Raw genomic sequence first — 14,958 nt, forward strand, 5'->3', positions numbered from 1 at the left:
CTTCTATTTCTGGACGTCACATCTTTTGAGACATATGAATTTTCATTCATATGAGTACACTTAATTTCATGTCTTATTCAGGTTTAGCTATTTTCTCTTCAGTTAGGTTTACGATTAGCCAATTTTTACACAAACATCCATTCTTACATGATATGATTTACAGATAAAAATCATGTTTATTCGCATTCTACAGAAGAAAATATCAGCTATTTGTTTAATTCTAAAAACAAAGTAAAACATGGTAATCAACAATACTAAAGGAAAACTGAGTATAGCAAAGAAAAAGTACGGTGTATAAATGCAGCACACTTCTATGATTTTGTAGCTTTTGTCAAAAGTAATATTCCACCAAAGAAACTTCCAATTAACGTGTCAGTTTGTGGATATAAACACAGCAATCATTTAATTTATTGTCTGCAATGTCAGCTTTACAGAACCATTAATCCTCATTTTTAAGTTCTTTTACTTTCAAAGTGTAATAGTTCTCTTGTAATTTTAAAATTTTCAGTTGCATTTTTATTTTTCCCTCTTCAGTTGATCAAGATCCATCGTATTCAAACCAGAGCTGGCTGAGGGCCCAGGCAACGGGCCTCCGTTATGTCCGCACTGCAAGTAAAAAAAAAACGCTTGTTTATAGAATTTTTTAAAATATATTTTTTATATATTTTGTCTAGAAAGAAAACATATTCTTAACAAGCAAGTTTTGCACAAGAAAATTAAGCTCATTCAAGAAAAATGTCTGAATGTTCTCAGTCATCCAGGTCATTGTAGTCTAAGGAGCTTGGAAAGAAAAGTGTCTGGACTTAAATAGCTTGAAGACGTTTCACCTCTCATCCGAGAAGCTTCAGTTCAGAACTGAAGATTCTGGTTCTGATTCTTGAAATAGGAAAGATAATCTTATTCTAGAAGAATAAGATTATCTTTCTTATTTCAGGAGTAAGGCCATAAACGACTTTTCAATTTAAGAAATGCATGAAGCCAGCCAGCCCGGGTGTCACGGTTGGAGAAAGAGAAGACCCAGTCGCACAGAGCTAACAATTGATCACTTGTCTGGCAGGTAATACTTAACTACTCGAACGGTCCAAGAATACTACCAGGCTTAGTGCAATACTTCAGCACTGACTGTCATTCAGCCACACCAATAAATAGTCCTGCCTAAGAGAGCGGCAGCACTTCCAGGTAAACAATCGCCACAAAGCCGGAGAGAAAAGGAAAGAGAGAAAACATGAACAAACAAACACAGGCAGGTCGACCAGTCGGGAACCATCCGGTCGACCAGGCTTGAGTCTGACCCATGGCTTTTGCTGCATGTCTTCCCCTCTCTCTCCCTCTACTTTCCTGTCGGTTATTCACTGTCTCTATCAATAAAGGCCAAAAATAAAATATAAAAATTGAAATCTAGACTTACCTATAGAAAGCTTTTTTGTTTATGTGAAAATCTAAATTAAACACAATTAAACACTAAAATAACAAAATAATTCTTCTAAATAGAATTATTTGTCCCTCTTTGGGGGATACTCCCACTGGGTTTAAATCTGGGACTCTCGGCCATTTGACCTTAGAACTGAAGAAGCTTCTCGGATGAGAGGTGAAACGTCTTCAAGCAACTCAAAGAAGTCCAGACGCTTTTCTTTGCAAACTCCTTTGACTTCTAAATAGCTTGTTCAAGAAAGCATAATACTCATTATAGGTAAAGATTTTTAATAATCAGTGTCTTTCCTTGTAATAAGTCAAATTTTCTTAAATTAATCACACATTTAAGACATTTTTGCCTAATTTAGGCATACAGCAGTTAGATTCATTTGCTAGTTTTAAGGATTCTAGCAAAACAACTTTTACTTACCCTATTGGCAGATTTTTTTTCTCAAAACTAGACAGTTTTGCCAGATTTAAGAATATTTGGCTAATTTCAAGTAGAGTTGGTTTTGCAGTGTGAGAAATAAATGCCGTCGAAAAACAACCCTTTAAGTCTGTGTGAATAAATTCAAAATCTTTGCCTAAATGATATGACAGCTTTATCTTACCCCCTTCTGGCCTCATGGATTGTAAATCAGCTACTTTGTGGCCAGAGCAGTGAACAGCTTTATGCTCTTGCTGATCTGACACAGCCAGAGGTTCACAGGAAGGACCTGTACAATTAGAAAACATGTTGGGAAAAGAAGACCAGAAAAGATCAAAAGAAATAATAAAAAATAAAACAAATACATGAAACTGGATTTTTTTTTCTAGAAAAAAAGCAGAAAAAAATCATGCTAGTGATTCTGGTTTTTGAACAACTCACTCAGTTTGTCTTCAGGTTCTTTCTTAACATTTTGCAGTTTGATTGCTGTGTTTGTTGCCACATCTCTGTTATGTCCACGGACTTCAGATCTTGCAATCTCAGAATGATGTCTAGTCTTCTGTTTCAAAGACAGCCAATTATATATTAGTGTCCTTATTTATAATTTCATTTGAAAATAATAAAACTATTTTGAGCAACATTTAGTTTAATCCAAGTTTTATTTATATAAACTATAAAGAGTCAGCTGATGGTGCTTTATATTGTAAAGACCCTACAATAATACAGAGAAAACACCAACAATTAGATGACCCCTATGAGCAAGTGCTTTAGTGACAGTGGTGTTTTAATTATCTTTATTTTGAATGATAAGTTTTAATAAAATAAAACGGTCTTACCTCAGGAAGGCTATTAACGACACCCTTTACTTCTTTGATCTTTAGTGCAGGTTTCACAGGTGTTGAAATTGTGCTGCTTGTTGTCTTCTCTGAAAAAAAAGAAAGATGATTAAAATATGAGCATACACACTTTGGAATTATTAGAATTAGTTTGATGTTGATGTTCAGTCTGAACTTCAGCAGATCATCTTGACCATGTCTCCATGTCTGCACTGAGTTGCTGTCATGTGATTGGCTGATTAGATTTTTTTTTGCATTAATGAGCAGTTGGACAGGTATACCAAATAAAATGGGAGTTTAGTGTCTTTTGAAAGTACAACTATTCATTACAGAACACACCTGATCTGTTTTGATCACAAAGACATAATATTTTTTCAAGCTGCAAACAAAACTACTAGTTAGCTGTGTGCACATATGTGCTAACATATCTGTAAATGCTTACATGAAATAAAAACGCTCTTAATTTTTGCACAAGCCTGTAGAAGGATTTCACTCATTGTTTGGAGAACTTCAATTATCATTTCAGAACTGAGCCAAATTAACTGTACACCCACAGTCATCTCACATAATCAGAGGTTAAAGAAGGACAAACCTGTGAACTTAGAAAATAGATTGAAAGTTTTTTTCTACTTCAACAACAAAAAAAAGCAAAAACAAAACAGAAGTTGAATACAACCTTAAAGTGCTTTCAGTATTTGAACAACTCACTCAGTTTGTCTTGAGGTTCTTTCTTAACATTTTGCAGTTTGATTGCTGTGTTCTTTGCCACATCTCTCTTATTTCCACTGACTTCAGATCTTGGCATGTCAGGACGACGTCTAGTTTTCTGCTTTAAAGACAACCAAGAATGTATTAGTATTTTTTTTAAATAGTCGGTCTGGATGAGGTAAAAGTGTACATTTGTAATTTATTTTGTATGTCATGCTGAACCATAATATTTTCCATTGATGACGGTGCTGGTGTGAAGTAGAGTAATCTCTGATCCGTGACATACTCAAAACTTCCAGCAATGTAAAGCACAGTGAAACATTTAAATCAAATAATCTGTCTTGCCTCAGGAAGGATGTTAACGATACCCTTTACCTCTTTCATCTCTAATGCATGTTTTCCAGGTGTTGGAATTGTAGCTGTTACTCTCTCTGAAAAAAGAAGAAAAGTTATTTTCATACACAAACAAGGTCTTTGTTATCCTAACATACCAACAGGAAATATATTGGAAATGTCACCTTTGCTGTCAGTATTGTTAGAGGCAACAGCAGGCACAGTCTCTTCCTCATCATTATCATCTTCTTCATCCTCATCTTCCTCAGTGCTACGCTGATCGTCACCAACATCATCTTCATCCATATCCTCATCTTCATCTTCAACAAGATCTTCCTCGCTTTCTTCTTCTTCAGAAGAGATATAAATCGGTGTAGCATCTTCATCTTTGTTTTTCTTAGTGTCAGGCTCATTATCTTCATCCATATCATCATCATCCTCTTCTCCATCATCATCTTCATCTTCATCACGATCTTCCTTGGGTTCTTTCAAGAGATGTTTAAATACATAAAATATTACAACATACACTGAGATTTTTGTGACTTTTTCTATGCAAACACTCTTTTTTCTGAACTTCTGTGGTGTATTTGTCAAAACTACTGAAGTCTACAAACAGCTGATTAAAAATAATATAATGTTTGCATGCTTTTGATTCATATTCTCAAACATTTTCTGGTTTGAGGCACAGATAAAAAAAGAGCAGACAAACCTGTTGAGAGTTCGTGGGACTCAAGGTCTGATGATTGTTGTTTTCTTTTCTTTTGTCTATATCCGGTAGTGGTTAGCTCACCTTTCTGTGATAAGTTAATTCAACGGTTTATTTAGTGAAATCAGATTTTGTAGATTCATAAAATGCAACAAAGTACCTTGAACCAAAAGCGTAGAGTTTTTCCTTTGTGGCAAATAGATGACTTCCATTTTCTACATGGCTCTTTTCCTGCAAGCTTCTCAAACTCAGGTGGAGTGTAAAAGGAGCCTTTACGCTCAATACATGCCTCACCTATATTTATAAAGAAAAAGTAATCGTTTTTATGAAAAATTATTCATTGATTGATGTATTTATATATGTACAAAAGAGAAAAGGAAAGACAGGTAAGAAAACAATACAGTATGTACTTACCTTTGCTCATCTTCTCTTTATGCAAGATGCCCATTTTGGTTCCACATTTTACACGCCAGAGGTCTGTTTTTGAATCACCAAAAAAGAAGAAGTAATTTCTCCATAAAAATATATATTAAATGTATTTTCATGGTCAATGTACAATTAATTTGCAATTGTAGAAGTTGTATAAAGAGAGATGCCAGTTGTGGGAGTATTTCCTACTTTTATTGTAATAGTTGTGATAATGCAAATATTTATAATTCAATTCATTTTATTAAATAGCACCAAATCACAACAACAGTCACTTCAAAGCATTATATTGGAAGGTACAGACCCTGCAAAAATACAGAGAAAACCCAACAATCAGATAACCCCCTATGAGCAGGCACTTTGGTGACAGTGGCAAGGAAAAACTTTTTAACAAGAAGACTCGGGCAGAACCAGGCACAGAGAGGGTCAGCCATTCTGTCACGACCAGTTGGGGTGAGGGAGGGAGACAGGACAAAAGACATGCTGTGGAGCTGGTTCTTCATTAGGTGATGCTGCCTAAATGAAATGAAAATGTTGCCTGTCTTATTGTCACTTTGGATGAAAACTTGAAATACATCAGTTTGCTCCATTATCCAACACTTTTTTGGGGGGTTTCTTTCCTTAAATATTACATTTAAATAAAGCCAAAAATGTCCTCCAGTTAAGGTATAATGCGATGCTAAGATCCCTGGAGAGTATTTCCTAAACCTATATCTGCCAACAACTTTGCAATCACGTAAAATAATTTTAATCTAATTATGCATGTCTTTATCTGAAGGAACAAAAGAAAGGCAGTTTCATTTAGGCAGTCTCGACTTGTGAAGAATGAATTCACACATGCGTTTATATGTTTGCATTTACACAAGTATGACAATGAAGAATATGAAATACCCTCAAAATTGTCATGTCTCATTATACCCTGTAACTTCAACAGCTTCAGAGAATTATTTTTCGCATGCAGAAATATATTTTAATAAACAGATCTTTAAGGTAAAATGACACAAAGGACTTACTGTTCTCATTTTTATCATCCGCAAATCTCTTTCTTTTCTTCAAGCTAATTCTTCCTTTTTTCCCATTGGATTTCTCATATTTTTCCCATGGAAATCCTGGAAGCAGGCTTTCAAGGTTTTTATCCATTTTTTATTTTTCAATATTAGATATCTCCTTCCAAACAGACTTTAGGGAAGAAAAGTTATTTTCAGCTAAAATAATGCTCTTGAATCACTTAAATCAATTAGAGTCACAATCATAAAAAAAAAAAAGAGTGACAAGAGTGAATGTCGAATTGTTTGTTTACCTGGTCAGCACAAGGAAAGAAAAATATTTCCCACCACTCACGCAGATTCAGTTCAGGTTTAGTTTATGACACTGGTCCTGATAGTATGGTCTGAGAAAAACAGCATTAGCACTTTGAAGTTATGCCTTTGTGGTCTAATAACACAGTTTTCATTATTTTATTTCAGGTTTTTTAGCCTTCATTTATATTTTGTCATTTTAAAGGTATCAACACAGATAAATTTTGAAAAGCCTTTTTTTTTCAGAAACATGCACTGCTCATATCTGCCATTTTTATATGAGATGAATCTATTAGCTTTTAACATTTTAATCTAATTGTAAACAATTCTATTATTGTTTTTACAGACTTAGAACACTGAACAGATTTGCTGGTCACAACAGACTGACAAACAGCTTCTTACCCAGACATGTAGCCTCATTTAGACACATCACCTCCCTTCGCTGAACTGCTGCTAACACACTTAGCACTTTACATCCACTTTCATTCTTCATTTTTCTTTTTCAAAGAAACAAATTCATCTTCGACCATAGCCTTTAATTTCTTTTCAATTGCCAGAGCCCTAATATTTCTCTGACATTTTTGTTTCATCTCCATATGCTGGGCCTTTTGATCATCTATTACTTTGCCCATTTCATATTTCTTATCTGTTAACTCTTTCACAGTTTTATCCATTAATTCATTTTGGTCCTATAGCTTTGTATTATGTGTCAAAAGGCCCTCAATCCAATACTGCGAGGATTTATGTTCCTCCTCACGTTCTTTAACTACGTTGACGGTCACACTTTTACCAATTTTTAATCGATTCTCAAGCTTAAATTAGCATAAATTCCCATGACCATTTTTAACTCTGTTTCTGCAGGATAACCTTTGTTTTCGAGGTTTTTGTATTTTCATCGTAAAATTGCTGCATCTGATTTTTCTCCTCTTTGTGGCGTTTCAATAATAAGTCAACAATTTGGCTGTTGTGAAATTCCTGACGTGCCACCTTTTCTTTTTCTGTTTCCAGCAGTCCTTGCAGGACTTCAACTTCTTCCTCATGTTTCTGTTTAAGTTCAGCCAGAGTTTTCTCCATCTCTGCGCGGAACTTTATGAGAGCTTCGTGGTCATCCATTATGGAGTTTAACCTGTCAGAGATATTTGTCCTGTCGTCCACGACTGAAGACAGCATCTTATTATTCTGCCAAAGTTCATTGTTTTCTTCAGTTAGATCCTCGATCCGTTTCTTATTGACTACATGTTGTTTTTTTAGTAGTTTCAAGCTCTGTTTTAAGCTTTTCAACTTCGTCAGTCATTGGACGGAGTCTTTGGTCAAACTGGCTGGCATATGTATCTTTTTCTTTTGACTTTTGTCTTTTAGACTGTTAACCATTTTTTCAAGATATTAACATCTCTGTCTTTCTTACATTTTGAACTCATTTCTGCTTTTTAATGCTGTATCATTTCACAACAAAACGATAGCTTAATAATCAATTCATTTTGACAGATTTCATGGTCTATTTAAGACTTTTTGAACATCAAAGGATCAAAGGCATTAACGTCACCACAGACAACAGACAATTCATTCTGTTTTGCAGTGTGAGTCAGTAGTGAGCGGTGACTGGCTGCTCCAGGCAATGATGCGCAGCTAATCAACGTCGTTGACAGGCTACGACAGCGTCCTTATGTGCCGACACCGGTGTTTTAGTTAGCAAAGTGGCGTGGCTGATGTGGCGTGAAACCACGTTAATGACACCGTGTACAACCATTGGAGATGTGAGCAGGACAGACGGAACAATTGACGGAAAACGTGTGGACTTTAGACCAGTTTTTAAATTGTGTTGATAGGCCACGTAAAACCAGAGTTATGATAAAAAAATATATGCAATGTTTGTTGTTTTCTGAATACTATCGTTTATATAGTATTATAAACGATTACAGGGGTGGCCAACTCCAGGCCTCGAGAGCCGCTGTCCTGCAGGTTTTAGATGCGTCCTTGATCCAACACAGCTGATTTAAATGACTAAATTACCTCCTCAACATTTCTTGAAGTTCTCCAGAGGCCTGGTAATGAACTAATCAATTTATTCAGGTGTGTTGATCCAGGGTGTTATCTAAACCATGTGGGATACCACATCTCGAGGCCTGGAGTTGGCCACCCCTGGCCTGTTAGATTAAATTATCAAATGCTTCAATACCCTTTTGAATTTTTAGCAGTTAATTTTTAACAATCAACTGGTGGTAATCCATCATCAGAATTGAAGAAAGGTGGTGCTGATGGAGACTCTACAGGGGGATACACTGGAGAAGGCATTCCTGCACATCTGCGAGAGTGTTTTGGAAGCACTTGAATAAATTTAGTTTGCACTGGAGGTAGACGAGGATTAATCTGTGGAAAGATCTGAGACGGAGTCGGAGTCTCCCCATAACATCTCCCCATCCCGCTTCTATGGACCAACGATGTGAGCTTTTGTCCTTTCTGTTTTTCTAATTTAAGCTCCATTGGAACGTCTTTCACTCTAGATTTTAGAAGACCTATCTCTTTTTCTTCATTGCAAGCCTTTCTGATAATCTGGTTCACTGGTCCAATGAGCTCCTGTCTTTGTTTGAATAAAGCGTCCTAGAAAGACTTTACCATATCATTGTACTTCCTTTTAAATGAATCCAGCTCCCGTTTTTTATCTAGTAAAGCTGTCTCTAGGTCCGTGCATCTGGTATGTAGACAGTCCCACTCTTTCTGAAGATTCTCCTTCGTTATTGCAACAAAGGGGATGCCTTCCACTCCGTCTACGTATTTCTTTTTAAAGTTGAGGAACATATCCCTAAATTTCACCTTTTCTTTTTCTCTGAAGTGAGCTGCACGTGGAAATGCCTTTCCAAAGGAAAAAAACGCACTGGTACAATTCCTCTTGGAAGTAGTGCACTTTGCACTTTGCATTCCTGGATTCAAAGTTCCAGGAATAAAACTGAAAAGTGAAATACACTATAGGGACAAACGTTCTGGTCCACCTACACATTATTCCTACAGGGACTGCTTGTGACACAGAAACCCACCTCAACATCTACACATCAGTTCTAGCAACCATACATCCATTATCCATGTATAACAACACAACTTGTTTTAAAAAAGAACAGAGAGGTGAAACACCAGAATAGTAAACATATGCTAACTAATCTCTTTATATTTTGAATATAAATATAATCCAGGTAATGTGGAATAACACTGATGCTAGGCTAAAATTAGCAGGCTAACATTAATGTTAGCATAATAAATAACCAAGGACATTTGAGCATGTAACAGGCTACTGCCTAGTGTCTGTAATTAGTAAATCTATGTTTTCTAGTAAAGTGTTCAAGAGCGGTTCTGTTTATTTAGAAAAAAAATGTCCAATTTATTTTAGAAATACAGTGGAAGCTAATATGTTTCAGTTTTACACTGGGGCTGAACATTACATTTGTGCCTCGACTACACAGTAGCCTATGGATATTTCTCTCCATATCCATGTATGGGAGTATGTATAGGTTTTAAATAAACTGAGGGAAAGTCTCTTCATCTGAACAACCTCTGAACCATAATGTGTTTACTCCGATTAAATTTTTTATGTAAAATGAACTGTTGTGACCAGTCAGAACTGGCCTATGATAACTTCATAAATCTTGCCTTTTAGTTATTTATAAGTTAACTTATTAACTTGTTTAATAGTAATAGTAAAGGAGGGGCAAGATGTCTAGGCAGCTTTGCACACCTCTTCAGTGACGCAGGTGAAATTCCCCTATATGTAAATGGAGTCAACAAAATATCCACAAAAACACTTAAAAATTATTTATATACATCATTGTCTCTTCTAAGAACACAAAGAGAAGCGGATTTTTACAAGTCTCACAGTATAAAAACTGCATTTAAAACACTGTGGTCGTATGATATGCTGATCACAGCATGCACTAAGAAAATCTACTGGAGCTCACATTAGAAATGATTGTGTTGTGGTTCTTTTACCTATGCTGAGCCACTACATAGACTATAAGATCCCTCACCTACTGAATTTCACTTTAAACCCCGACTGTACTCATTTTACTTTCACCCTCTACAATCTAGGCACCAGAAAATAGGTTATTTTTGTAAAATCCTTTTTCACTATGTAACATATTCAATTGAAGTACATCCATTAGAATTAAATGTGAATATTTTTATCATCATGTACTAATAGTATTTTATTCTTATATTAAAATAATATACAAAGGTTCAGTTACCTTTGTACAAATATGATTAGTTGAATTGTGCTTTAAGGAGATTATTTTTACTTTCATACTTTGAGTACAGTTCAGAGCCTGTATTTTTTTACTTTTACAGTATGGAACGCTTTCAAACATGGTTTGGTTATATATTTCAGTTCAGTTCATTTTTATTTATAAAGTGCATTGTCACAACAACAGTTGCCTCAAGGCACTTTCTATTCTATTTCTATTAATAATAAGTATACTGTCTGTTTGCACATATTTCAGTAAATATTCCTATAAAGAAGTGAGCTGTGGTTCAAGACTTTTACAAAACACTCTATTTTTTATACAGTAAATTAATACAATTTATAAGTTTTACATTATTGAATTCTTTGTTCACTTGGTCAGCACAAGGGAAGAAATGCAAAGTCCATCCAGGAATGGACTTTGCATTTCCTGGACTTTGCATACAGGAATGCACTTTGCATTCCTGTATGCAAAGTCCAGGAATAAAACTGAAAAGTGAAATACACTATAGGGACAAACGTTCTGGTCCACTTACACATTATTCCCACGGGAACTGCTTGTGACATAGAAACCCACCTCAACAGTTTTCATGAAGATGTTAATAAAAGAAGAATTCTTATGATTATTAAGGGTTATTATTAATAAGCAAAATTTGGGGACTTTACACTCTATGCACTTTGGCGACTCCACTCTGTCTGGCACTTTGTGGAGGGAAGAAATTACACAAAGTAACTTGGAGCAACCGTGGCATCCTATTACAGTACCATGCTCAGTGAGCTCTTGAGATTGAACCATGTGAAGGAAAAACTGCCTGGCCAAGCAATGAAAACACCTGAATACAAAGATGAAGACTCTGTACTTTTATCCATATTATCCATATAGTTTAGCCATTTAGACTGAACTGCTATCACTATCCAAATCAACAAATCCGCTGTATACAAAAATACCCCCATATATGTATGTATATAGTGGAGGTGCAACAAACTACTGATCGGTATTGAACCGTTCGATACAGTGCTTTCGGTTCGCACGCATATGAATCGAACAATACAAAATTTTTATTTATTTTATCAACTTTTCTTCTGACGATGCTGTCTGCGTTGAGCGCTCAGTGGATCTCTGCGTTCGACTACTCCGCCTAGGCTGCACTGTGAGCGCAGATCCACTGAGCGCAGCACAAGCTAGCAAGACAGAAGTTAAGCTCGTTGCAACATGGCAACTGCCTCAAAGCTACCCGAAACTGAACCCCCACCCTCATTCAGATCTGGCCTTTGCAACTATCTTGGTTTTCATGTGAAGCATGACCCTGATGGTAAGCGCGTCATGGACAAAAGTAAAACAGTATGTCGGATGTGCCACGCAATGCTCAATTGGTGGGAACTAGTGCATTAGCGCAGTTAGCTTATTAACGTGTTGACGCCGCCCAGCCCCACGTTCGGGCGATCCACGGTAACTCGTTAACGGAGATTTGCGGCGTTATGGCGTTAGTGTCATTTTAACGAGATTAACGCTGACAGCACTAGTGGGAACACAACCAATATGACTGCACATTTACGCCGACATCATCCTAGTGCAAAGACAAGTGGAAGCAGACAAAACAACAAGCACGCTTGCTACAAACTTTACCCGAGTCATTTAGACAGCCGTTAGCACATGATTCTCCTTATGGGGACCTGATATGTTTAATATGCTGCTGAGAATATAGCCCAGAAGAAGCGTATAGTAGAGCTTTTATTTTGGAAAGAGCCATTTCTCTGTAATAAACTCTCTTTTCCAAAGATGAGTGATTTCTCGATCAGATAGATTTATTTTATTCTATTATTTTGTTGTTTCAGCAACATTAAATTTAAAAACTGTACTTTTGAGTTAAAATATATATTTATAATTTTAATAAATGACAAATTAAAAAGGCATGAACATTTTTTTTGTATCGAAAAAATATCGAACCGTGAAACCAAAATATCGAACCGAACCGAACCGTGAATTTTGTGTATCGTTGCACCCCTAGTATATAGGGGGGTATATATATATATATATATTTGTGTGTGTGTGTGTGCATGTGTAAACAAAGTTACATTCTGTAATTACAATAGCACTGAGGTCTTTCAGCAAAACCATCAGAAACCACAGTAGAGCAAACAGACAGCACATCTGCGCATCAGTTCTAGCAATCATACATCCATTATCCATGTATAAAAACACAACTTGTTTTAAAAAAGAACAGAGAGGCGAAACACCAGAATAGGGACTTACCTCTGTTGCTGACTAGAAAGCAAATGATGTCCCAGAACAGGAAAATGAAACTTAACTTTTCAGTTACACTGGAAAAATAAACACTCTCAGCCGTTGAGGTGTGTACATTGACTTCTGGTAAAGACGGCAGGTCATTTTGTTTATGTATTTATTCAAATTTTGTTTATGTATTTATTCAAATAAAGTGGTCGTCCCTTTTTCTAAATACAGCAGAAAATGTGATTTACCAATTACAGACAGTACACACCAGCATATATAATAATCTGCTGCTACATGCTGGACAATCTTCTGCTGGGAAAAGTCAATCAGGGCTCGGCTGCAGATGGGAACACAATGGCTTTACATCGCTGTGTATCATCCTCTGGCGTAAACATATGCTAACTAATCTCTTTATATTTTGAATATAAATATAATCCAGGTAATGTGGAATAACACTGATGCTAATTGTCCTTTCTCTATTTAAAGCAGGCTAACATTAATGTTAGCATAATAAATAGCCAAGGACATTTGAGCATGTAACAGGCTACTGCCTAGTGTCTGTAATTAGTAAATCTATGTTTTCTAGTAAAGTGTTCAAGAGCGGTTCTGTTTATTTAGAAAAAAAAATGTCCAATTTATTTTAGAAATACAGTGGAAGCTAATATGTTTCAGTTTTACACTGGGGCTGAACATTACATTTGTGCCTCGACTACACAGTAGCCTATGGATATTTCTCTCCATATCCATGTATGGGAGTATGTATAGGTTTTAAATAAACTGAGGGAAAGTCTCTTCATCTGAACAACCTCTGAACCATAATGTGTTTACTCCGATTAAATTTTTATGTAAAATGAACTGTTGTGACCAGTCAGAACTGGCCTATGATAACTTCATAAATCTTGCCTTTTAGTTATTTATAAGTTAACTTATTAACTTGTTTAATAGTAATAGTAAAGGAGGGGCAAGATGTCTAGGCAGCTTTGCACACCTCTTCAGTGACGCAGGTGAAATTCCCCTATATGTAAATGGAGTCAACAAAATATCCACAAAAACACTTAAAATTATTTATATACATCATTGTCTCTTCTAAGAACACAAAGAGAAGCGGATTTTTACAAGTCTCACAGTATAAAACTGCATTTAAAACACTGTGGTCGTATGATATGCTGATCACAGCATGCACTAAGAAAATCTACTGGAGCTCACATTAGAAATGATTGTGTTGTGGTTCTTTTACCTATGCTGAGCCACTACATAGACTATAAGATCCCTCACCTACTGAATTTCACTTTAAACCCCGACTGTACTCATTTTACTTTCACCCTCTACAATCTAGGCACCAGAAAATAGGTTATTTTTGTAAAATCCTTTTTCACTATGTAACATATTCAATTGAAGTACATCCATTAGAATTAAATGTGAATATTTTTATCATCATGTACTAATAGTATTTTATTCTTATATTAAAATAATATACAAAGGTTCAGTTACCTTTGTACAAATATGATTAGTTGAATTGTGCTTTAAGGAGATTATTTTTACTTTCATACTTTGAGTACAGTTCAGAGCCTGTATTTTTTTACTTTTACAGTATGGAACGCTTTCAAACATGGTTTGGTTATATATTTCAGTTCAGTTCATTTTATTTATAAAGTGCATTGTCACAACAACAGTTGCCTCAAGGCACTTTCTATTCTATTTCTATTAATAATAAGTATACTGTCTGTTTGCACATATTTCAGTAAATATTCCTATAAAGAAGTGAGCTGTGGTTCAAGACTTTTACAAAACACTCTATTTTTTATACAGTAAATTAATACAATTTATAAGTTTTACATTATTGAATTCTTTGTTCACTTGGTCAGCACAAGGGAAGAAATGCAAAGTCCATCCAGGAATGGACTTTGCATTTCCTGGACTTTACATACAGGAATGCACTTTGCATTCCTGTATGCAAAGTCCAGGAATAAAACTGAAAAGTGAAATACACTATAGGGACAAACGTTCTGGTCCACTTACACATTATTCCCACGGGAACTGCTTGTGACATAGAAACCCACCTCAACAGTTTTCATGAAGATGTTAATAAAAGAAGAATTCTTATGATTATTAAGGGTTATTATTAATAAGCAAAATTTGGGGACTTTTACACTCTATGCACTTTGGCGACTCCACTCTGTCTGGCACTTTGTGGCGGAGGGAAGAAATTACACAAAGTAACTTGGAGCAACCGTGGCATCCTATTACAGTACCATGCTCAGTGAGCTCTTGAGATTGAACCATGTGAAGGAAAAACTGCCTGGCCAAGCAATGAAAACACCTGAATACAAAGATGAAGACTCTGTACTTTTATCCA

At 35.7% G+C, this 14,958-nt stretch overlaps 1 protein-coding gene across 1 annotated transcript in view; it reads right to left on the bottom strand.

Moving 5' to 3' along the window:
• Positions 1 to 595: 595 nt before the first annotated feature.
• Positions 596 to 14,958, bottom strand: part of LOC116318899 (histone deacetylase HDT2-like) — a 53,377-nt gene continuing 39,014 nt past the window's right edge. Inside the window, exons 3-13 of the mRNA XM_039611575.1 lie at positions 5,863 to 6,028; positions 4,838 to 4,900; positions 4,584 to 4,717; positions 4,427 to 4,511; positions 3,903 to 4,202; positions 3,760 to 3,815; positions 3,385 to 3,505; positions 2,677 to 2,765; positions 2,282 to 2,399; positions 2,025 to 2,129; positions 596 to 606 (exon numbers count right to left, since the gene is read on the bottom strand). Of these exons, the coding sequence (XP_039467509.1) occupies positions 596 to 606; positions 2,025 to 2,129; positions 2,282 to 2,399; positions 2,677 to 2,765; positions 3,385 to 3,505; positions 3,760 to 3,815; positions 3,903 to 4,202; positions 4,427 to 4,511; positions 4,584 to 4,717; positions 4,838 to 4,900; positions 5,863 to 5,989 (1,209 nt within the window). The 5' untranslated portion in view covers positions 5,990 to 6,028. The remainder of the gene's footprint in view (positions 607 to 2,024; positions 2,130 to 2,281; positions 2,400 to 2,676; positions 2,766 to 3,384; positions 3,506 to 3,759; positions 3,816 to 3,902; positions 4,203 to 4,426; positions 4,512 to 4,583; positions 4,718 to 4,837; positions 4,901 to 5,862; positions 6,029 to 14,958) is intronic.

Source organism: Oreochromis aureus, linkage group 4, assembly GCF_013358895.1.
Source record: "Oreochromis aureus strain Israel breed Guangdong linkage group 4, ZZ_aureus, whole genome shotgun sequence".
Classification (NCBI taxonomy): domain Eukaryota; kingdom Metazoa; phylum Chordata; class Actinopteri; order Cichliformes; family Cichlidae; genus Oreochromis; species Oreochromis aureus.